The sequence below is a fragment of the Polypterus senegalus genome, chromosome 3, assembly GCF_016835505.1.
Source record: "Polypterus senegalus isolate Bchr_013 chromosome 3, ASM1683550v1, whole genome shotgun sequence".
NCBI lineage: Eukaryota > Metazoa > Chordata > Cladistia > Polypteriformes > Polypteridae > Polypterus > Polypterus senegalus.
Genome location: NC_053156.1, coordinates 264,596,225 through 264,621,439, shown reverse-complemented (window position 1 = coordinate 264,621,439; position 25,215 = coordinate 264,596,225). Strand labels below are relative to the sequence as shown.

The window sequence follows — 25,215 nt, the reverse complement described above, 5'->3', positions numbered from 1 at the left end:
GTCAAAAAGTGTGAATACTTATGTGCATGTGCTTTCTCAGTTTTTTTTATTTTAATAAATTTGCAAAAACCTCAAGTAAACTTTTTTCATGTTGTCATTATGGGGTGTTGTGTGTAGAATTCTGAGGAAAAAAATTAATTTAATCCATTTTGGAATAAGGCTGTATCATAACAAAATGTGGAAAAAGTGATGCGCTGTGAATTCTTTCTGGATGCACTGTATAATAATTTTCCTGCAGCTTGCTTTGATTTTAATATTGTTACGTACTGTTAAAGATGAATTCAGTTAAATGTTCTACAAACTTCACCTACTTGATATGTATTTTTGGTTATCGGTGGTAGAAAAAAATAATAGCTTATTTTGATCATAAATTTTGTATGATTAAATTCATTATGGATTTTAGTACAACTTTAGGACAACCCAGTAGTCTCAATATTAATATTATTTAGCTTTAATATACAGTACAGTATATATATGTTGAAAGCCTTAATATTCCAGCCAGCACTTACTCTTTGATTCCTTTGAGCTGTCATTGCTACAAAACCAAAGATGCAGAAGTGTAATGCACTTTGTGTATTAGTACTGCTAAGCTAGCTAGATTAAAAATTGGAACATAAAATGCCTGTTGCTAGTTCAGGAATATGTTTATATGTTCATAGAGAAAATGTAAAACACAAACGTGAGTGCCTATGTAATTAAACTAATGAACATTTGGGTATGTGCTCTTCAGTTTAATTTGTTAACTGATTAAAGAGCTGTTAGATGGTCTCATTGAAAACCTCTGCAGTATTTAATAAAACGCTAAACTTAATCAACATGATTTATTAATAACAGCATCTTATACTTTGTTATATTAAAGGGAATAATTCACAACTTTAATTTAGTTGTAGGCAATGTTTTCTAATTTCAGACTTACTCTATTATATTAAACAATAATGATGCTCTTTGCAGATGATGGGAAAGCTTTTCTCTGGTATTATACAATCTGGAGCCTGGTGTTGCTTCGATGAATTCAACAGAATTGACGTGGAAGTTCTTTCAGTGATTGCATCACAGATTCAGGCTATCAAGGTAGCAAAAGATAACCAGGTTACAAGGTACTATCTACTGTATGATTTACGTTTAATTTATAAAAATTTACATGTAGGCCAATTGACAGTATTTAGCAAAAGTCTGAAACAGGTATGTCCCCCCCAAACTAATTTTAATGGAGCTTATAGAATTTGCAAAGAACAAAAGTGTTTTATCCTGTAAGATTCTTTGATTTTGTTTCTGCTAAGTTCCTTAATAGATCAAAGTTGAGAAAATTTACAGAATTGGCTGTTTTTCTTAAAATGTGGTAAGGCAATGAGGTGAACAGAGGACCACATGTTCTGAATATGATACAACACAAATAGCAAGTACACACATACAGCTGTAACCTGCAATGTAAATTCAGCAATGCAATCAATAAATCCGACTGACAACAGACATTATATGCTTGATTAACTGAAACCGAAAATATGAAAATAAAATCAAGATCAGCACAGTTCTACCAGTGACCATGCTGGGTAAAGACTTTATTTCACCATTTTATTAACCATTGTGCTATTCAATTTCATGTCTCACTATAAATATGGACCAGAGATCACACAACGATATAAAATACAACAAAATGACTTTGAACTCTAAACATATTGCATATGGCAAGCCGATTGAATATTTAGAGATATCTCAAAATTAATTTGAGATATTTTAAAATGTAATTTAATTTTTAGGATATCTGAAACTCGCTTTGAGATGTCTTAAAATAATTTCCTTTACATTTTAAGATATCTGTAATACATTTTGTGATATCTCAAATGGATTTCAAGACATCTCAAATACATTTGAAGAGGTAAATTCCAAAAACTGCTAAGTACATTTTTTGGCGAACTTTAGGTGAAGCTTGGTTGTGATTCATCAAAGGGTCGGCTATGTGCTTGGTATTGAAGTGGGCTTCAAAACCTGCTAAGTACCAAAATATAGTGCTATAAATTTTGATGTGAGTTCCAAAACCTGTTAAATACATAACCAGCTTAGTTCCAAAAGCTGCTAAGTACACCAGCCAATCATCTCAATATGCCACACTCAGACTTTTAGGAAGAGACTGGCAGGTGCTTAACTACAAATCTGCAACTGCAAAAGTCTGCAAAAAAAAAGCTCCCATTTCATTTGACAAAAGTTCGAGTGGCGGAAATAACAAGAACCAACATAAACATTAAAGACCACGTATTTGGGCGACTTTTGTAGTCACACTATTGTGAAACGTGGCAGCAAAATAAAAAAAACTTGTCAGCTGACCCACTTCCACTGAATTGTTGTGTTAATCCAGCAAAAGCAAAGGATGTCTAAATGTTGCTTAGCAAAATGGGAGTCAATATGGACAATCTGCAAACAGAAAAAGTTAAAGAGTTCTACCTCCCAATCATTGGAGCAGCCAACAAAAACACTAAACCAATGGCAGACAGTGATACCGAAATATATGATGAAGACAATGTAGAATATTGACATTCTAGAGATTGCTTATAACTTGTTTAATTTACTACTTAAACAGTGCTTAACAGGAATCCATGACTTTTAGCATTACTTTTTAGCTAAATAGTTTAGAGACTAAAAGCTCTGTATTTCTTTTGTTATATAATAAAAATATTTCAAGATCCAGAGCACTTTTGATGAAAGTTTCTACTTATAGGTTTATGGAATAGCATTGATTTAGCGTCAAAACCTGCTAAGTACGTTTTTTTCCTATTTTTTACAAAAATGTAAAATATTCAGATTCTGCAAAAAGAATTTTAAAAATATTATTTCAAATACTTAAAAAATATTTTTCTCCTTTTCACAAAAAGTTGTCTCCTGTACTTAGCTCATTTTGCAACTCACCTCTTCATTTTCAAATGTCTCAACATAACTGTGCCTGCATTTCAAGACATCTTCAAAAGAATTTTCAGATTTCTTAAATTGACCTGTCATGCATTTTAAGGTACCTCAAATACATTTCAAGATATCTCAATCATTTCCTGTAAAAACACCCATACTTTCATAATAATGCCTATTCTTTCAATGGGACTTCCCGTTCATTATAAGATATCTTAAAATATATTTGAGATATCTTTAAATGAGCAGGAAACTGATTTTGAGATATCTGAAAATGTGCAGGAAGCAGTTTTGAGATATCTGGAAATGTATTTCAGATATCTTAAATTGTATTATACTGTAGATATCTAAAAATGCTTTTAAGATATCTTGAAATAATTAAATTTTTAAAGGTATCTTAAAATGTATTTTACATATCTTGAAATACAACTTGAGATATCTAGAAATATATTGTAAGATATCTGAAATTAACCAGAGACCCATTTTAAGATATCATGAAATGAATTTTGCATATCCAAAAATGTATTTTAGTTATCTCAAACAACAGTGAATTTTAGGTTATCTTACATGCTTTTTAAGATATCTTAATTATATTTTGAGATATCTTAAAATAACTTCCTGTGCATTTCAAGATATCTCAAATACATTTTGAGATATCTTAAAATAGACAGGAAGTCCCATTGAAAGAATAGGAAATTTTACAGGAAGTGATTTCGAGATATCTCAAAATGTATTTGAGATATTTCAAAATGCACAGTAACCTATTTTGAGATATCTCAAATTGTACAGCATATCATTTCAAGATATCATGAAATCTATTTGAGATATCATAAAATGCTTTTTAGATATCCTAAAATAGATGCATTTTTAGATATCTGTAATTCAATTTGAGATATGTAAAAAGCATTACCAGATATCTTGAAATTCATTTTGAGATATCGCTAAATGTTATTTGGCCTGCCATGCATATCACATGTAAACAACCATTGATCCACAAATTATTTCACCTTTTTAGGAACCAAATGAATCCCACAAGTAAGTTTAAAAAATGTCTACCCAATCAAGGACTCAAGCACTATCAAATTGTAAAGTCCAAAAATGTTTAAAATTAAGTAAGGACTGTCAGAATTTCTGATATAAATCAGCACATGGAATAATCCTTGAATACATGAACAAGAATTAATGAAATGGCATGGTGGAGTCAGCATCTTAGGTTTTCAAAGTGTGGATCAGGAAAAGAGATTTAAAAATGCACAAGGATCATAACTGAGAAAACAACCATACAAAATACTAAACCCCAAAATGAAACCCAGAAACTTTAAATAAAAGGTAGTTCAGAAAATTACTGTAGAAGTAAAATGATTGACCTTTATACCAACTGTGTCTCTTATGTCACTGACAATGTGTCTACAATAACCCAAGAAAAAAAAAAAGAAAGAAGAAAAATAATTCGGATGTGAGTATCAGTAGGCTTTGCGTCCTAAGAACCAAGTTACTCAAAGTTTTCTATAACATCCATCCATCCATTATCCAACCCGCTATATCCTAACAAAGGGTAACGGGGTCTGCTAGAGTTAATCTCAGCCAACACAGGGCGCAAGGCAGGAACAAACTCCAGGCAGGACCCCAGCCCACCGCAATATTCTATAACATTTCAGTATTTATTTATTTTTCTGATTTGCTGATCTTTCTTATCATAAAATAGGTGATTACGATAGCAATTGATAAGAATAATTCATAATGAATGTTTCTCTTGCATGATTTGGCTCAAAAACTAATCAGCACATTGTTATCTTATAACAGGCCTATGTTTCCAGTTTGGTATTTTTCCATCCAGCCATTTTAACTCTAGACATTCCTTAAGAAACTGTGACACACAGACATACACATAGACAGACACACACACACATCATTGAGACATTGATGTTTTCAGCAGCATCTATCTATCCATTATCCAGTCCGCTATATCCTAACTACAGGGTCACGGGGGTCTGCTGGAGCCAATCCCAGCCAACACAGGGCACAAGGCAGGAAACAAACCCCTGGCAGGGCACCAGCCCACCGCAGGTTTTCAGTATCAGGGGACCCTAAAACATCGAGATCTGTGAAAACCGGAGATCATAATTTTTGACAAATCTAAAGCTTTTGCTCCTCCCCATAGATGATAGGTTACAGTGGGGAGGGCGCAAAGCAAAAAATGACAACCATGGTCTGTAAGCTTTATTAGTAAAAATAAACTAAATATTTGGTATCCCCATGTTCCAAAATCTTAAATAGGACAGAAAAAGGATTTCAAGGCAATTCCAAAAGGTAATAAAAATTTAATAACCAATCTGTATTATGTCACTAGCTAATATGTGGAAAAGTACAAAACGAGCCTGAATTTGTTTAATGTAGGTTGAATACTGAAAATGTCCCTTTAACAGGGTCATTTCTTTTTCCAGAGGCTGGATGAGCACTGGTTTAAATTTCTTGTAAATTCTCTTGTTGCTTTTTAACCATAAAGTAGACATTAAATGTAGAAAAATATTAGAATATTAATGTGTTAAGCAACTTAAAACTGCACCAATGTGAATGAGAGTACACGTCTGTCAGCATATTCTGTGATGGACTGGCTTCATGTTCAAGGCTGTAACTCTGCAAAGGTCTGTAACAGAAGAAAGTAAAACAATAAGCGGGTAGATAAATTATGGTAACACTTTCGTTTAGGTACTGCAGAAAATGCATCTATTACTCGTTTACTCTTATGTAAGAAGATCATAACAAAGGCTTCTGTTGATGTTACTAACATTTATAAAGCATCAGTAAAGTGGATACTCATCTGTAGAATGTGGCCTACTAAAATAACATCACTTGGAATGGTCAGAAGTGTCTTAAATAAGACATGTTTCTCTTGATACTTCAATATATGGCCAGTGAATCATTCATATTCATAAGTAATTTTATTAGCATATCAAATGCCACATTCACACAAATGAATAACCTCTTTATTGGTGCTTTGTAAGTGTTAATGACTGTGACAGTTCAGGTTGGCTCCATGCCACCAGGACCGTCTTAAGCCCACCACCGTCGATAACGTGAGGACAAACACACACAAAGCAAGGGGATGGTATAAAAGTGAACAGTGCTTTTATTAAGAAAATCCAAGAAAAAGCAAAAAATCCAAAGAGTGTAGTGTAAAATAGTCAATTACTCCATAAATAGCTGTCTCTTTGGAGGTTAAAATACAATAAAATAAATATCCCATTAAAATGAGTTTAAAAACATGGGGCAGGAAACTGTCCTTAAAATCCAGTGCAGTCCTTTAAAACCTGGCTGTCTCTTTGACAGTCCAGAGTGGGTCCTTGCAGCCAAGGAAGCGCCTATCCGGCAGTTCAGCCCACCTCCAGTGCTAATCCTAGGCTTTGGCCCTTCTGGCCCCCTCTGGCTCCAGGCAGGTCACCTCATCAAGCCTCCCACTCCCTTTGCCAGGCTTTTGTCCCTGTAGTCCATGGCACCACCCACTGAATGCCTCTCCTTCCCCTACAGCCACGCTGCCTCTCTGCAGCGATTTGCTACAACTGAGCAACATTGTGGCCACTCCAGCTACCCAGATTGCTCAGTTGGAGTGGCCATCAGCCCCCACGTGCTGTTCATGTGCTCCAAGGGACTTCCTCATGGCTGTCTGCCTTATAGACCTTCCTTGTGCTCACTTGCACTGGATCTCCACCTTCTGCTTTCCCTCTCTCCATCTTTTAACCTCCTTTCGTTTCCTCTCAATCTTTTTCTCTACTTTTCGATCTGCCTTTTTATCCTTCCCTTCAAATTCTCGTGCCGGCTCGTTCTTATAAGCGTCCGTGGGGGGAGCGTCTCAGTCGCATATTGCAGGAAGCCAATGAAGCAAGTGAGAACGACTGCACCTTCACTTGCAGGTGTGTCTGGCTCCAATTACTCCACTAACTCCCTGCAGCTGCTTGAGTGCGCACCCACCAAAATGAGCCGGCTAATGATCATTTATATCCTGAGCCGTGGACCCACTGTACCACAGTGACACCAAGAAAAGCCTTTGCTAAGGCCTTGTTACATAACAGGCTATGTGTCATGAATGCATTATTGCAGTACCTAAACTTAGTGATACCTAAATTATTTTGTAATATTAATTTATATTTTTAAGCTGTTCTTTGCATTTGGCAGTCGTGCAAGTTTTGTACTTCCTGTATATATTTTTATTGTACTGCTTGTTTTGTATCTTAATGGCATATTTGGACTGTACAATCTTGTGAGGTTTCATGATGTTAATTGTACTACATAAAATAATGTTTGATTAATTGATGTGAAGCTGACTTTGTAACTGTTTTTAAATTCTAGGTTTACTTTTGAAGGGCATGATGTTCGTTTGAATAATTCCTGTGGAGTCTTCATTACTATGAATCCTGGGTAAGTGCTATTTGTTTTTTTATTTAGATTAAAAGAAACTCAGTTTAAAATCTTAGAACTGTTATTTAAAGCATATGATATCAGTAACTATTTATAAAGGTGCACTACAGATATGATTTTTGATTTAAATGAATGGAAACAAAAACATTTGTTTTTAACTGGTTTCTGTTCATGAATTGATGTACTTTTTCTTTTAACATTTTCAGGTATATTGTCTCTGTTGTTTGAATCCCATGTTTTAGCTACTTCAGCTTTTACTCTTTCAATAATCAAAGCCATCAGACCTGACTGTATAATGTTCTTCTTGTGATAGCAATATTACAATCACAAACAACATCAACAACTAAGCCTTACAATTATATTGCATAGTTTACACAGCCCTTATACAGACTTATGTGTGATATACATTACATTATCTTATCTCCCTTTTATGTTTTGTTTTTTTTACTGTTTGATTCTGTCTTCTGTCTTTAAAGTATAATACTGCTATAAGTGGCACTGAAAGCAGATGTTTTGCAGGCTCTTAGTGTTATTCTCACTTGGAGGCCCATGTTTTTTGACCATAGGCAGCTTGCATTATGGTTGTATGTCAGTATTGGACAGTTTAATATCTGTGGCAGAGCGACGGGCGCTGAGCAAGCTCCTGTCAATCATGAAGAATCCACTGCATCCACTGAACAATGTCATCTCCAGACAGAGGAGCAGCTTCAGTAACAGACTGAGGAGACCCCACACTATGCGACTCTTCAATTCCACCCGGGGGGTAAACACTAACATTATTCAAAGTTATTGTCTGCTTTTACATGCATTTTTATTACTATTTAATTTAATATTGTTTTTTGTATCAGTATACTGCTGCTTGATTATGTGAATTTTCCCTTGGGATTAATAAAGTATCTATCTATCTATCTATCTATCTATCTATCTATCTATCTATCTATCTATCTATCTATCTATCTATCTATCTATCTATCTATCTATCTATCTATCTATTGGTAGATGTTAGATAGATAGATAGATAGATAGATAGATACTTTATTAATCCCAAGGGAAAATTCACATAATCAAGCAGCAGTATACTGATACAAAGAAACAATATTAAATTAAATAGTAAAAAAAAAAATGATGTTAGCATTTACTCCCCCGGGTGGAATTGAAGAGTCGCAGAGTGTGGGGGAGGAACGATCTCCTCAGTCTGTCAGTGGAGCAGGACAGTGACAAAAGTCTGTCACTGAAGCTACTCCTCTGCCTGGAGATGATCCTGTTAAGTGGATGCAGTGGATTATTCATGATTGACAGGAGTTTGCTTAATGCCCGTCGCTCTGCCACAGATGTTAAACTGTCCAACTTTACTCCTACAATAGAGCCTGCCTTCTTAACAAGTTTGTCCAGGCGTGAGGCGTCTTTCATCTTTATGCTGCCACCCCAGCACACCACCGCGTAGAAGAGGGCACTCGCCACAACCGTCTGGTAGAACATCTGCAGCATCTTACTGCAGATGTTGAAGGACACCAACCTTCTCAGAAAGTATAGTTGGCTCTGACCTTTCTTACATAGAGCATCAGTATTGTTTCTGTATAAATCCCAACAGTATGCTGTCTGCATATGTAAGCCAGCATATTTTGGGGGCAGTGCTATATTAAAATGGTAAAAGCTTGGAAAAGTGGAAGGGTCTGTGAAAACAACATGGCATTCAGTTGTTGGTTAGTGATGGGGATTCCTGATATTTCTTATACTTGTAGCTAACATTTATAGGAGCAGGAAGTTAAGAATTAATGTTTTATCATGGATATTTAAGATTAGTTTGAGCATAGTGGTAGTTGTCAATCCTGTTGTCTGTTGGCCAAGAAACCAATGGACTGATAGATTGGTGTTCTAAAGTGTCAACAGGCAACAGTACTGGTAGCTACTATTATGCTAAAACTAATCTTTAATATTTATGAGGTTTTCAGTTGACTGGGCACTGGTGTCCACAATGGAGGTGTGCAGGTTTTCCTGCCTGGATGCTTTCCCCATCATCTTAAGTACCAAAGAAAAGCTAAGCAAAACATTACAATATTAAAGGAAAAAGCACACAAAAAAAAGTTGGGGTCACTAACACTTTAGTCCCTGTTTTATATAATAGGAACAACAACAACATTTATTTATGTAGCACATTTTCATACAAATGATGTAGCTCAAATAGCTTTACAGGATGAAGAAAGAGAAAAAGACCAAATATATAAATAAAATTAGGCAGTACTAATTAACATAGAATACAAGTTAGGTCAGATGGCCAGGGAGTACAGAAAAAAAAAATAAAATCTGCAGGGGTTCTGAGGCAACGAGACCACCCAGCCCCCTCTAGGCATTCTACCTAACATAAATGACCTCAATCAGTCCTCAAGAACAAAACAGTTTTCCAATAGCTGACCAAGCAAACAAAAAGTCAAAGTACTGTATAGCCACTCCTGGTTGCTTGTAAAAGGATTTCTGAGAACTTTTGTTAGATTGCTGGAGATCTGTTCTACAGTTCACCCAAAGTACCAAGTGATGCCTCCTTCCATTGTGGTTGGGTTTTATGGTGTGCTGGCTGGAAGGGGTAGGGTCAATTTCCCTCAAGGGGGATCTTCTCAGTTCTGTGGGGGAAGAAGGAAATGATCATTTTAGCTATAGCACCTCGTCTTGACATGGGGTGGTATTACATACCTTGGATGAACCTGGAAGGTGATCCACTTAGATGATTAGTGTCAAGAATGCATCTATCTATCTATCTATCTATCTATCTATCTATCTATCTATCTATCTATCTATCTATCTATCTATCTATCTATTTATAGGGGTGTAATTGTCCTTTACATTTAAGAACTTTAAAGGAGGCAACTTATCAATAAAGCAGATGCAGAAGCAGTTACTGCAGTATTGTGTTACTTTAGCTGCCTTTTTTCACTGCAGTCTGTTTCTTTGATATTCACAGATTTGACAATATGTGCCTACAGTTTGTCTTCACTTGCTGCTTTATTTTACATAAATACAAATTTTGCAAAACATAAAACAGATCAAAAATATTTTGACTGTCAGGAGCTCTTGGAATTTCAAGAAATGTAATTTTGCATGGTAGGCATATTTAATTTGTAAAGCTCCTTAGAAATGTGTTGTGTTTTCATTGTATTCTGCAGTTTGTTCATGTGATGCTGTCTACTAGTAATGGTGGTATATGAAATGATTGATCAGGTGTTTCAAACTCTTCCACCTTTGAAAAAAGTGTATCTTCTGGTTTCATGATTTTCTTAAAAAGCACTTCCTCAAAATACCTCAAGGAGGAAATAATATGAACCAAAACCTTATAAACATGCATGATCTAGGTAAACATATTCTTTTTCTTGAGGTAGTACAGACCCAGATCAACATGATAATTTAGCATTTTATCAGTTTCATATCACAACATAAACTATCCAGCAAGTCAAACTCACTTACCTTCTTAGGTCTGCTTATATTATATATCACTTATATATTTATACATTGCATGTTTTGGTTTGTTCTTCCTGTGAGGCAGTTTACAAGTGAACGTCTTGTAATAAAAGTGTGAATAAACTGAAAAACCAACCTCCATTGGACGGGTGCCTGCTTTTTGCATTCCACAGTAACAGCAACACCAGCGTTCAAACACCTAATGTGGGCAATTGTACTAATTCTGAAAAAATGACCTTGTTATATTTATACTGTGCGTATACACACACGTTTATCTTTATGGTGCCCTTTATCAGTTTTTATCATGTTTAAGTTCTAGAATTGCTGTCACTTTTTGATCATAGTTTCTTGCAGTTGTTTCCATTTTACTAAATTTTCATAAATTTAGTTTGTCTATAAAGTCCCATGTAACATAGGATGACATTTTCCCGATGTCATAGCATTTAAACTCATTACAATCAGAGGCTTCTGCTATTCATTCTTAGAACTCCTTCTTAAGTCAGTTGTGTTATTGACTAGCACAAATTAACACTTGCAATAACAGTGTGGTGTTCTGGATCAGATTAGGCAAGCTGTACTTCTTAATCACGCCCCTCTAGATGTCTTCATGCTTCCTTTCATGAGTTTGTGAAGTCTTTAAGTAGGTCTGGACTTTTAGTAGGTGATACCCTTTCAAGTACTATACGTCCATCAATAAGAAGGGTGAATACTTTGTTGTTACATACATAAATGCAAAGAAAAAAAATTCTCTTTGCATCTGAATGTGACTTTAAGATGACCTTCTTGTCCACATGTGCAAATATCACACAGCACCATGTTTGATACTTTTGAGCATCCGTAGATCCACACAAGCTCTTTTTCACCTGGGAACTACAGAGTAAGAGAGGGTACAGCAGTCATTCAGAAAGCCTGTTTCTTTGGAAATGTCACGGACATCTGGATTGTCCTGCTGGCAGTGTGTCTATCTAAAATCTAACCCTGATGTTTTAGGTGGTGAAGCCACATGGCTTACTCAACGCTCAGAGGCTTACTCTTCCACTATATTCAATTTTCCTTAGAGAAATATAAATATATAAAAGAATAAATTAATGCAAAGGGTCAAGTGGTACTGGTGGCACAGCCCCTTCTTGCTTTAATGTTTTGCTTCCTACATACAATTAAATATACTTCACTCATTAATAAATGCTCATTCTGTGGTAGCCTTTCACTCTTCAAATAAAATGATTGCTTTCAGAGAATACTTTTTTATCCATTGTTACAAACTCGGAACAAGAGCCATAGCAAGTTTTGGCGCAGCCACCTGTATATTGTGTATCCTGGCTGCAAAATTGAAAAACAAGTGATAGCACTGGTGTGCACAGATCAGAGTACAAAACAGAACTGAGGGAATAGGGAAAAGGTGGAGGTTTTTAAAGGTCAGTATTGGAAGTGACGTCAAAGGGGTCGGGACTAGAAAGGTCTTCAACCATAGACTCGGGCCTGGACATGACTTCAAAGGGGCAGGAACCGGAAAGGTCTTCATCCATTGGTTCTGAGCTGGAAGTGACGTCAACAGGGCCAGGTGGAATTTCCTGGGAATGGTCTGCAGGAAAGCGAGAAAAAGAATCAGTGCACTCATATCCTGGTCTGCTTCTGAGTTGCCCTCATTCCAGCCCTTTAGCTGCCTCTTATGCACACATGTGTGACATCATCTGTTGCATACAGGTACAAATAAATACAAGACAAGCATAACTTAAAACCTTGACTAAACCATTTTAACAAAAATGAAACCATTGATGACTTAATTTATTATTTTCAGTTTTTCTTTTTATTTTTAATTATTGTATTTCATTTCAGATATAAAGGACGAGTAGACCTTCCAGACAATTTAAAATCCTTCTTCCGGCCAGTAGCAATGATGATGCCTGATTATGGACTTATTGCTGAGGTCATATTGTTCTCCGAGGGATTTAAGTCCGCAAAGCGCCTTTCAAGAAAAATAGTCAACCTTTATCAGTTGGCAAGCAAGCAACTATCAAAGCAAGTAGGTGTTTTATAATTTTATTAGATCTTCGAATTATTAATTAATCAAATCTTATAAGACTGGACTCTTTAAGCAACCCTGCTCCATCTACCAGCTTGCTGAAGGCAACATCACAGAATTACACAGTAACAAGTTGAAGGCAGGTAGCATCAGTTCAACATGTGTAAGGTGGCACTGGCTGTTTTTGTTTTTCATTTGCTTTTTCAATATTTGCTGCAAGTTCATTTGTAATTTTATTCTCTGCATTAAATGTTCCTAGTGTCGTGAACTGGGAGTCCCACAAACCACCATAAATACTTACAAAATTTCCCACTAGGAGTGAGATTACCTTCACAGCCCTGACTAGAAACAAAAAGGGCCTCGAAGAATCTTTATAAAATAAAAAAATAAAAAAATTCTTGACAAAATCATTCTGTGAACAGAAGGAAGTTCTATAGAGCACAAAGACAAAATAGAAATGCATAAAAATTAAAGGCAATCCAAAGTGAACAACTCCCAATACAGTATCCCACACAAAGTCAAAAAACAGAGCAAAAAGGTTCCAAAACACCAGAAATCCAAAAAAGGTGCAGCAAAACACAATCAACTCACCACTCCCAAAGTGCATTTAAAATGAACTGCCAGGAACTATGGGAGACTTTCTGGATTTATCGGGTGGAGGGCAGTTCCTAGCAGTCCATCCTCTTGGGGACCACCCACAAAACACATGAGACATAACCAAGGCATTGATACATAGAGAAAATGAAAAACAAATATTAATTAGATTAATTTTTAGATTAATTGGCAATGAAAAACAGAATACAAACAAACCCAAAAAATATTAATGTAAACAAAAGAATCAAAAATGAACAAAGAGGACATAAAGCAAAGATCTGAACCTCAGCCACAATCATTACCAAATATTTTCATTAGAAGCATTTTGAGTTGGTTTCTCTGGCCTTATCTTTGATGTAAAATTTAAACACAGGTATTGTGATACTGAAGAGATTAATCTTAGAACCTTATAATCCAATTTAGGGTTGGGGTGGGGTGGGGCAGAACATATAACAGCACAGTCCAGTTATTCACACATTCACATCACAATGGGCCAGTTTCAAATCAATAAGCAACCCAACACACGTGTTTAAAATATGAGTGGAAAATCTGAGTAACTAGACAAAAGGCTTTGCATACTACAGTATATACACTACTGAATATAAATGTACTATATGTTGTATTTTTTATTTGTGTGCTTCTGTAAAAGTAATGTATTTCATCCCCTGAATTTTTGAGAAATAACTGAGAAAAATGTTTAGAAAGCTCTGAATAATTTAAAATTAAAGCGATGAATGAAATTTATATTTGTTTTGGTTTTTTTATTCTAGGATCACTATGACTTTGGTATGAGGGCAATCAAATCTGTTTTATTGATGGCGGGTAAAAAAAAGAGAGCAACTAAGAATAAGTGAGTATTTTTGACAAAATTATACACATTATAAACACTTGATTGAGCAAAATTATAGTATTTGTTTTATTCTATAATCATGTTAAGCTGTTGCAATTATGCATACAAAATATTAAAATTAAAGGCGGTACTTCATTCTCGCAGCAAGCGATACAAGTAGCACCTAAGAAAAAATAATAATAATAAAACACAGGGAGAGTCAAAATTATGTTAACATTTAAATTACATATATACAATATATTCACCAAACATACTCCATATGTGCAAGATGATTTTCAGTAATGTCTTAACCTGTTTGCCATCATGTTGAACACACAAAAAACAACGAGCAACGGTACCATTTAAAGCCCAGACACACATTTTGCGGGGAATAGATGATACCACAGTCCGTATTCTGTCCTTCAGATCATTGATATCATGAACTTTCCTGTTATACACATGCTCCTTCACCATACCCCATAACCAGAAATCACAGGGTGTCAAATCAGGGGAGTGTGGAGGCCATGGAAATGGTCCACAACGACCTATCCATCGAACGAGAAATCTGTGGTCAAGATAAAAATAATCCATCAGTGTTAACATCATTTTGACTTACCCTGTATATAATATATATATAGTCCAATGTCACATCGTGGTCTTAGACTTGTGAGCAGCTGCTTGGCCATGGAAACCCATTTCCCAAAGCTCCCAACACACAGTTGTGATGCTGATGTTGCTTCCAGAGGCAGTTTAAAACTCTGTTGTGAAAGAGGCAACAGAGGATAGGCGTTTCTTATGTGCTGTACAGATACATACTTACAGATCTAGTAGAGCAGATTGTTCACCTACTAACTTGTGCAAAGGAGGCATTCTATGACAGTGCTGTGTTTAAAGTCACAGAGGTCTTCAGTATGACCCATTCTAGTGCCAATGTTTTTCAAAGTAGATTGCATAGCTGTGTGCTGATTTTATGCACCTATTAACAATGAGCGTGGCTGGAACACATGAAGTCAATAATATGGAGAGGTATCCACATATAGTGTTTATATATATATATATATATATATATATATATATATATATATATATATATATATATATATATATATATATATATATATATAGAGGGACTGGCGGTATCATGGTCTGGAATCCCTACAGATTTTATTTTTCTCCAGCCGTCTGGAGTTTTTTTTGTTTTTTCTGTCCCCTGGCCATTGAACCTTACTCTTATTCGATGTTAATGTTGATTTATTCTTTATAATTATGTCTTTCATTTTTCTATTCTTTAATATGTAAAGCACTTTGAGCTACTGTTTTGTATGAAAATGTGCTATATAAATAAATGTTGTTGTTGTTGTATATATATATATATATATATATATATATATATATATATATACAGTATATATACTGTATATATATATATGGTCACAAGAATGAGTCGGAGACAACAAAGAGTTGAGGCAGCCACCCGTATATTATTTTCTCAGCTGCAAAAGTAATTTTTATGGTAGCACGATGTGCCTACAACAGAGTCCAAAACAGATTTGCCTGTACTGAGAGAAGATGGCAGTTTTAAAAGCCCGGAGGGGAAATGACATCATCGGTGTAGAAACTGGGAGTGGTGTCCTCGTACCCGGAAGTGATGTCATCACTGGGGCCGGCAACAGGCGGGATTTTCCGGGAAAGGTCTGCATGGGACTGATAGAGATAGTCAGTACACTCCACCACCCTGTGGCCTGGCGTAGAATTACTGTTGTTTAGGTACTTCAGCTGTTTCCCATACACACGTGTGACAATATATAAATATATATGACGTATGACAATTTAATTAATGGAATGAACATGTAAAAAAAATGTGCTGTCACCTTCGAGGTAATCTCCTACTGCAGCTATGCATTTAGTTAGACAATGTTGTCGTTACAGGAAGCATACCTGGAACTCTGCTTCAGGAAAGCGTTTGAGTTCCTTTGTCACATTACACGAGATATCAGAAATGTCTGAAAATCTTTGCCCTTTGCCTGAAGTTTTTATTTTTGGGAAGAGCCAGAAATCCCAAAGTGAATAGTAAGGGTTTGGTAATTGAGTTTTTAGCCATGAAAATGCGTATAGGCCTGGGGTATTGTCATGATGGATGATCCACCTTCGGCTTCATCATTCATATCTTCCTGGAACCTCTTATGTTACTCAAAGACACTTAGCATTTATGTAGCATCCTCACAATATGCCACTTTAAGCAGCTCCAACGTTTCAGTAGCAGTTTGTAGCTCAGGTGACACTACATTGACATTCCAAGAATTAAATAGTATGTGTGTATGTGTGTGCATGTAAATTTAGAATACTGCCACATGCTTAAGCATTTAAAAGTTTTTTTTCTGAAGAAATTAGCATGAAAATATACTTGTGTTTTAGCACAACTCTCTTTAAAAATAATTTTGTCATATAAAATTGAAAAGATTCAGGACAGAAGCTCAAAATTTAAAATATTAAAACTCAGAGTATTAAAAGAAACAGCTGCTGGTGTCATCATGCTTCTTGCCATTAAAATTTAATGGAATTTATAAACACGAGATGCTATTAACACATCACATGGAACCTTTTAGCTTAATTGCTATTTATAGAAAGTTTCATTTGTTATTTAGGAGCCCCAAATATTTCTGCAACCTTATTTTTAAGCTATCATTTAAGGCAATTCCCAGGTGAGCTGTCCTCCCTTATCTGCAACAGGGTCCATATGTAATCCAGAAGAGAACTTTGCTGATACACAAACAGACCTTAACACCCCTAAACCCACTCTACCACATGTAGAGGTAAACACTACATGTGTTTTCTGTAGTCATTAAACATTAAATTTGGGTGGACTACTCCACCCAGCAGTATTCCATCTGTTGCCCTGAAATGCCGTTAAGTCTAATCCTGCCAGGGGTCTTCCTTTCATGCTTTAAAAAACCTTGTACAGATCTTCTCACATCTTGTGTGCAGTCTCCTAACTGGAAACCAATCTGATAGACATATAGATGCAAGAACATTCAACATTCTATGAGCACTTTTTTATATTTGTTCATTTATCTGTTCATTGTGAGAAAAATTTTGAAATATGAATAGCTGATTTCTTCTTCAATAAGTGCCTTTCTTTACACCATGAAATGTATTTAGCACAACTGAAACAACATTGGGCAGGTATCATCTTACCTATCTGTTTTAAGACTAATCTTGGTCCAGTTATAAAAATGTATTCTGTTATGTTTTTAAAACATGGTGCACTGGGTTTAATAAGTCCATATTTCATGTGTCTTTTCAAGATCATTTTAAAGTTTATATAAAGTATAATTGATACGAGGATGTTACAGAGACAGACAACTTTTCTATACAGATGTGTAATTTTCTGAGGCTGCTAAATTCCTCCTGTGATAGGAATTAAGCCCAATGTGTTGCATGCCTTATAGGAGAATTTTTACTGAAGAAGAGGAATCTTTCATCTTGAGGAGTGCTCTGCAAGAGGCTAATCTTCCTCGATTTCTGGTTGAGGATGTTCCATTATTTCAAAGTATTATGGATGACCTGTTTTCAAACATTAATCTTCCAAAACTAGATAGCGAAAGACTAGAGGTAAATAGTTCTCCTTTATAGTTTGTCTACTTAAGAGCATGTAGATTTACAATGTGATACTTTATTTATGTAATAAAGCTAAATTATAGGGTCTGTATATTAATAACTTAACACTATTTAATGAGTTAAGGTGTACAGTCATTGCCAAGAGAAAACTGTAAAGGATGAGGTCACCCATAAATAAAAATATTTTCCAGCCCCATAACTCCCCCATAACTCCCTAGTCATCTATCCATTTTCTAAACCTGAAATTTCATGAGGAGCCCAAGTGTACCTCTTCAGCATCAAGTGCAACAAAAGAATCACCCCAGGATAGAAACTACTGCATTGTTGGAATTTGAATGCCGCTGTGTAAAATGTGCACATTCTCCATTGGCAATGGTTTTCTTCTGTTTCCTCCCAAACCTTAAAGATATGAGTCTTAGATTAATTGGCAATTTTAATTTGCTGTAATGCACTCCATGCAATTGTGATGGGATGGATTCTGACTCAATATGGCCCTGAATTAGAATAAATCGTTGTGGAAAATGCGTAGATAATTAGACAGATGAAAAATACCCTGTACATATGATAGGGGACCTTCTGAGATATTTACATTTAAGAAGATTTTTGTGCTGTAAGTCACACCTTTTTTAATTACAGTATCTATTGTATTTGCGTCATCTGTGCATCTATCATGTCAGATGACATTTAAACTGACTAACTGGGTGATACTCAATATTCCAGTACTGTATTTCCATTTTTTTGTAAAATTCACATTAATAGATACAGTATTAAGGATTCACAATGTAGTTTCTCAGTTATTTCCCTGTCTTAGACTGTATTTTCACTGAGCAGGTTTAAAGCAGTTTTTGCAGCTAGAGTTTTTTTTTTTAATTACAAAAGACTATTAACATACATTTGAGCTTGTCTGACTCACAAATGTTGCAAAAAGAATTGTTAATTAATGTATTATTTGCAGATTTTTAACAAAACTTCCTTCAATTTAAAACTAAAAAATAGAGTACATTTTTTTGTTTCAGGATGCCATCACTGCTTCAGTTCTAAAACTTGGGTTACAGCTTATTCCTAATCAAGTACAGAAGATTATCCAGCTCCATAGTCAAATTATGGTAATTATCAGACCCTTTTTTTGTAAAGGCAATATTTAACTATTTGTTGTATTAATAAGAATAGTTTTTTAATAAATGAATATAAAACAAATGTTCCATAATAGTTTATCATTTTTATTTAATTCCAAAACTTTGCCAGCAATATTGCTTTCAGCTTCAGAACACTTAGTTCTTCTAAGACCTACATTGTGGTTTTTTTTTCAGATAGTGCAGTATCTCATCCATAACCAAAAGCCGTGCTAAAGGCCTGACATGAATGAGTGTGATGCGTGTGTTTGATTGGTGCCCAAATCCAGAGCTGATTCCTGCCTTGTGCCCAAAGCAGCTGGGACAAGCTCAGATAATCTATTTGAATTAAGCAGTTTTAGAAACATGTTCATAGAGCTGCTTATATGTTAACTCTATCAAGTGTTATTGATTTCAAAAAGAGTTTATCTGACCAAAAAAAAAAAAGAAAATGCTTCAAAGAACAAATAATCTGTATGGTCTAAGAAGAAATGTTCTATGTCTTTAGCATTGTCGCAGTTACTCCACAAGTCGCTCTTTTATCAAAAACAAGCCCATCACACTAAACAGTGATGTGCTCAACAGAATTACTGCATTCTTTATAAATGTTCTGTTTATCACAAAGTATTATTTCATACTTTTTATTTACAATTGTGGAAAATGTTCAGCATTTTGTTGTTGTTTTTCAGGCTCGTCATGGAGTAATGCTGGTAGGCCCTTCAGGAGGTGGGAAAACTACAGCGAGGACCATTCTTCAAAAAGCCCTTCCCTCATTACTAACTCCTATGTCCGAAACAAGTGGTGAAAACACTTTGCAGGTAAAAAGTTTATTTTGCATCAGGTACACTTTTCAAGAAGGAAAATAGAAAAGAATACTTCAAGTGGTAAAAATAATCTTTGTTTTATTAATTCTATTCTACATCGGAAATTTGTTGAATTAATATTTCAGTGCGTGCTTTTCATTTAATGGTCTTCCTCTGTGGTCAGCCTTTTTAAGAAATGTTTTATAATGCCTCGAATGAGGCACATTACTTGTATTGTGAGGGAGCATCAGTTACAGCACTATGGCTTTGTGGCACGTTTCCCCAAGGGTGATCCGGCTCATAAGATCCTCATTGTTGAGGACCTGAGTGGCTGGACCAGGCCAAGGGAATGCCAACATAAGACCTGGCTGAGGCAGATAGAGGGTCATTTCAGGAGGGTGGGACTGGACCGTGTGTTTGCCTGGGGGGCTGCCAACCAGGATCCTAAACTGTTTTGCTGTGTGGTGGGTGCGGCAATGACCTGACCAATTATAATGCCAAATAATCATTTTGTCAAAGTTAGTCAAAGCTCAAGTATTACGTCAGATGTCTCCTGTGTGAAAAGGTTCAGATAATACCCTTTAATGTAAAAAAATATATATCATAGCTTACTGTATCTGAAGTAAAACATATTTGGCTGTCTAAATGTCACAGACACCTCACCAAGTTCCATTGGGAGAACTCTGTATTGAAAAAGCCTGCCTGAAATAAAAATGATCATCTGTTAAGTATCTGCTGCCAGTGGTACAGTATAGGTATTCTCTTGATAGGATTATGGGTGCTTGGGTAGTAAATTGAGTATCTCCCAACCTTTCTTTTAACTTTAGTCATAATTTGAATTAATTTGCTATATTATAGTCCTGAAGCCCCAGGTAATTAAAAAAAACAAAGTTAAATTATGGTATTACCCATGTTTTGTAACTCATTCACTGAAAAGGAATCATCTGCACTAGAAAAGGAAATCTTCACCATTTATTATGAGATGTGATGACATTTCCATTGCAGATTTTTGGGTGACCATGCACACTGTTAATAGAGATTTTAGAGCTGGTAGTCAGAAACACAGAATGAGTGGGCTTTCTGGATTGCAGCTGTACCCTCCGTATGTGAGCGTACCAACCCCCAGCTCCTGCCCTTCCTATTTCTTTCTCCCACTTCTCCACATAATCAGTTGCAACACAGATACTGTCTCAGTGAAAGTAAAACTAGCTGCAACCTTAGCCCACTGATTTTTCAAAACTTTTAAAGAGCACAGAAATATTAACTTATAAATTAGTAATTATTTTTAAAGAGCACAGAAATATTAACATATAAATTAGTAATTATTAATAGTCATTAATTTTAAAACAGTGGAGTGGTGGCTCTGAGGCTAAGGAACTGGAATTGTTATTCCATTGTTCCATTCCATAACATTCCACTGTTATCTGGAAGGTTTCTCAAATCCTATTACTACCAGAAGGGATCCTACTCCGCTGGGCTCTTGAGCAAGGCACTTAACATGAAAATTCCTCCAGGGATGTTGTACAATGGCTGACTCTACACTCTGACCTCCAAAGATTAAGCGAAAGACAATTTCCCCTCAGTGATTAGTGAAGTATATCAAATCAAAAAAAAATCTGTTATTTAAGTGAATTTAACAATGTATCTTTAAAATGCCTTACTATGAATGCTTTATTTCTTTCCATTATGAAAATATTATAAGCTCAATATAAATCTACAATCTCAAATATTCAGAGTTGTCATAATGTGAATTTAAAATACACGGATACTGTCAGCACAAGGGGAAGACCACTTAAGAAGCACGTAGTGATTAGCAACAAGATTGGGGAGTAAGTTGATTACAAAGGATTTAATGTGCTACTTTATTTAGGATGAAGCTTTGAGAAATACTCAGTCTTAAGATGGACTTTATGATATGCTTAGTCTTACAATGCTTTTGGGAAATGCAGCCTTGAAACGTATTGAGATATTTTTGGAAAATCTGAAATTATAATTTCCCCGTCAAGAGAACGTATTATGGATTGACTGGCAACTCTAGATTTTAAGTGACTGTGGGTATTGGCATTGGCCTTTGTCTTTAAACAGGTTATTCTAATCACTCATTGTTTTCTTTTTAACTTGTTATATATGAATTTTTTGCTGCTTTTTTGCACTTTTAGGGCACTGTAAATAAAAAAGCTAAAGTTGATGTCTTCCCAATTAATCCAAAGAGTATTACTTTGGGGGAACTTTATGGACAGATAGACCTAAATACCATGGAGTGGTCTGATGGATTACTGTCTGCAGCATTAAGGAACTTTTCTAAAGAGCTGCAGATGCAAAGTGAATCAAGAAAGGCATTTAAAAATGAAGAAATACGTGTTGATGTAAGTTGAATGACAGTAAAGTTGTGTTGCTAAAAATACAAAATTGCACAATTTCTGTATATTAAATCAAATTAACATAAAAGTGTATTCCTTGATGTTGTATATAAAATTAATAAATTGTATTTGCCTCATTTTTTGCTTGATAATTTAGTGTGGAAGCTGTACAATAAAATTCATTCTTAATAGAAAAACAGCTCAGAATTGTATATTTTATTTTACAGGTCAGTGTACCACACATGGCTCAGACATCCACCATTGAAGGACAGCGCCAACCTGATCTGCAGATTCATGGTAATATCAATTTGCAGTATTGTTTGTCATACCTTTTTATTAACTTTTATCTACATATAGTACATCATTTTTTTCATTGAAACATTCTTGAATGTGTGTGTTTTCCATCATATGAAAACATTCACTTGCTGTGTGTCACGTGTTACTAATATAATTACTGTGATGACATTTGTATAAGTACAATTAATACAATAAATAAGCTTTGCTCATAACTACAGTGCTACAGTACAATCCCTGGCAGCTCCAAGTCTATCAACCTAAATCTGGTTTAATTCTAGGCTTGTGTAATTCTTGTGTGTGAGTTTATATGTGTGAGTCCAAAGACGATCTTAAATTAACTAGAGCGAGCAAGTGTGTGCATGTTTTTTCCACCTTTCAATGGATATCATAACACAGGGTGCCTTCCATTTGCTTGATTAATTTTTGAACTTCAGCAAAGCCAACCAAGCCTCAAAACTGTAAATTAAAAGGTTTTTATGAGCAGTGTGAGGACAGTTTAGAATAAGCAGCCAGGACTGATCATTAATTTTATTGGCACAGCAACAATATGGGCTGTTATGATGCATATGCTTATACCGTATCAATGGTAGGATAGCCTGCTGCCTTTATTGAAGACCGGTCCAGCTGAATTGAAGGCAGTTTTTTGATGATCTTGTGTAAACCATGCTTCTTGTTTGTAGACTATTTTTATTTACTGGAAGTATTTATTTAACAATATTTTAGAAAACAAAATGCATGCATTCTGCACGTTGTAAGCATAAGACTAGATCATTTGATGTGCATTTGGGGTACAAGTAACATGACATTTTTTTCATGGACATTTTTGATAATGTTTGCTGTTGGCCAGCATTAGTCACCATAAGCTGTCATTCTATCAGAAATGTTATTGCTATTCTCCTTGAAAACTGTTCCTCCTGGATAATGCATTTGAGAAAGTTTTTATGAACTACAGGTATTCAATACATTTAAGAAGAAGGGTTGCATTTATTTTCCAAATAATACATGTCAATACTGAGTCCAAGTACAACAACAATGAAGGTGTTTTCAGGTTGAAGAAGGTGTGGCCCATTTTATGGTCACTCTTTACAACCCTATTAAATAAGTTTAGATCCGTTTTATTCAAATATTGTGCTTTTTATTGAACACAGGCATATACAAATTCACAAATGTAGAAATTTAACATTTACACAACTATACATGCTTTAGTCACAAATTATTTACATATGTAAGCAACCAATTACATTATTTAAATTAATAATAAGATAAATTATTTAATATAAAAATTAAAGCAAAATCAATCTCTCGATTATAAAAGAAAATTTTTAGACGAGACAAGACTTTTGCCAAGAGATTTCTTCAAGGCTCACCCTCCTCTCAACCATTTTAGGTTAACAGTCCACGCCCACCATCCTCTCACCTGTCATTTGTGTGAATGCTTTTGTCAGACGCACTTCCTGTACTCTCAGCTCTTATACATTTTTACACTTTCCTCATTTTAAATCGTTTAGGAAAAGTCTTCAGTTTCATCCTTTAAAAAAGCTTTTCTGAACAGTATTTTTATACATACAATCTATTTGTTTCATTCGTTGTAGTCCTTTTCTGGAAAATAATTTTATACGTTCTAGATGACACGTCAACGACAAAGCAAAGAAGAAAGGGCAGCGTGTCAAAAAAGGCCCAAAAATGTTGGAGAGACAAGAATTAAAAAAGAACAATAATAATCTAAGTGCAAATTCGAAAAATAAGGAAAGTAATGATCAGCCCGGACCAAGCGGAACTGAAAACCTAGCAGGTCCAAGCAGGATCGGAAATGAAAGACAGAGTAGAAGGCAAAGTAGAGAATCATATAGAGGCTCAAAAACGTTGCCGCAATACACATGCAGAGCAGGTTAGAGATTTTGAAAGCAGTGGAATTCGAAAGTCTCAAAAAAACGGTGCGATACACATGCAGAGCAAGTTACAGATTATGAAAGGAGTACAATTTGAAATTCTCAAAAACCTGATATTGCATTCGCACTAACAAACGGAAATTATTACTCAGTGAAATAACAGAACAGCGAAAAGAGATCTAATATATGGACATAGGTGATATGACAGAAGTATGTAGATATTGTTCGGCTTTAAAGTTTAAGCTGGAGACTTGTTCATCGTTTTAACAGGCGACAAGAAAGGTAATGTAGTACATAATCCGTGAATAACATTAGACACCAAAGGAGATCTTGATATGCCATTCATATTGAAAACGTTTACAGTTTTCCATTAGAATAGCTTTTGCTAAAACAATTAACAAATCACAGGGACAAACATTCAAAAAAGTTGGTTTATTTATTAGAGAGAAAGAAACGATATTCACTCATGGACAGTTATACATTGCGTTGTCACGATGTAAGTCCAAACCCGGAATCAAAATTCAATGCGACATTGATGAAAAGTTAATTCCAAATATTGTTTTTACTGAAGGTTTACTGTAAAAGTGTAAGTTTAAAAAGTATTTGCATGTTAATTTCAAAGCCAAACAGAATGAAAACATATAATGTGATGAATACCTCTAATGCAACATGAAACATACTTAATTTTCTTTCCATTCATAACGTTGTACTATTTTTTACTATAGTTAATTACTCGCTGTAATGTAAAATAGCTGGTTCTATTATGCATATGTAACAATTCCCATGAAAATAACAATCTGTTTAAATTGTACATCCACTTCCCCATATGCAAGCGAGCTGGTGGCATAGCCCCCTAGTTTAAAATATTATTGGCGCTAACAGAAAATAAGTTGTCAGCATAGTGGGGAAAATAATTCATTTTAATAATA

The 25,215-nt window shown here is 35.1% G+C and overlaps 1 protein-coding gene across 1 annotated transcript in view; it reads left to right on the top strand.

Annotated features, from left to right (window-relative positions):
• The window catches only part of LOC120526665 (dynein heavy chain 6, axonemal-like), a 234,043-nt gene that overhangs the window by 63,989 nt on the left and 144,839 nt on the right, over positions 1–25,215 (top strand). The window contains exons 26-34 of the mRNA XM_039749820.1: positions 952–1,097; positions 7,243–7,311; positions 12,598–12,784; positions 14,149–14,228; positions 17,657–17,819; positions 18,842–18,931; positions 19,627–19,755; positions 21,900–22,106; positions 22,328–22,397. Of these exons, the coding sequence (XP_039605754.1) occupies positions 952–1,097; positions 7,243–7,311; positions 12,598–12,784; positions 14,149–14,228; positions 17,657–17,819; positions 18,842–18,931; positions 19,627–19,755; positions 21,900–22,106; positions 22,328–22,397 (1,141 nt within the window). The remainder of the gene's footprint in view (positions 1–951; positions 1,098–7,242; positions 7,312–12,597; positions 12,785–14,148; positions 14,229–17,656; positions 17,820–18,841; positions 18,932–19,626; positions 19,756–21,899; positions 22,107–22,327; positions 22,398–25,215) is intronic.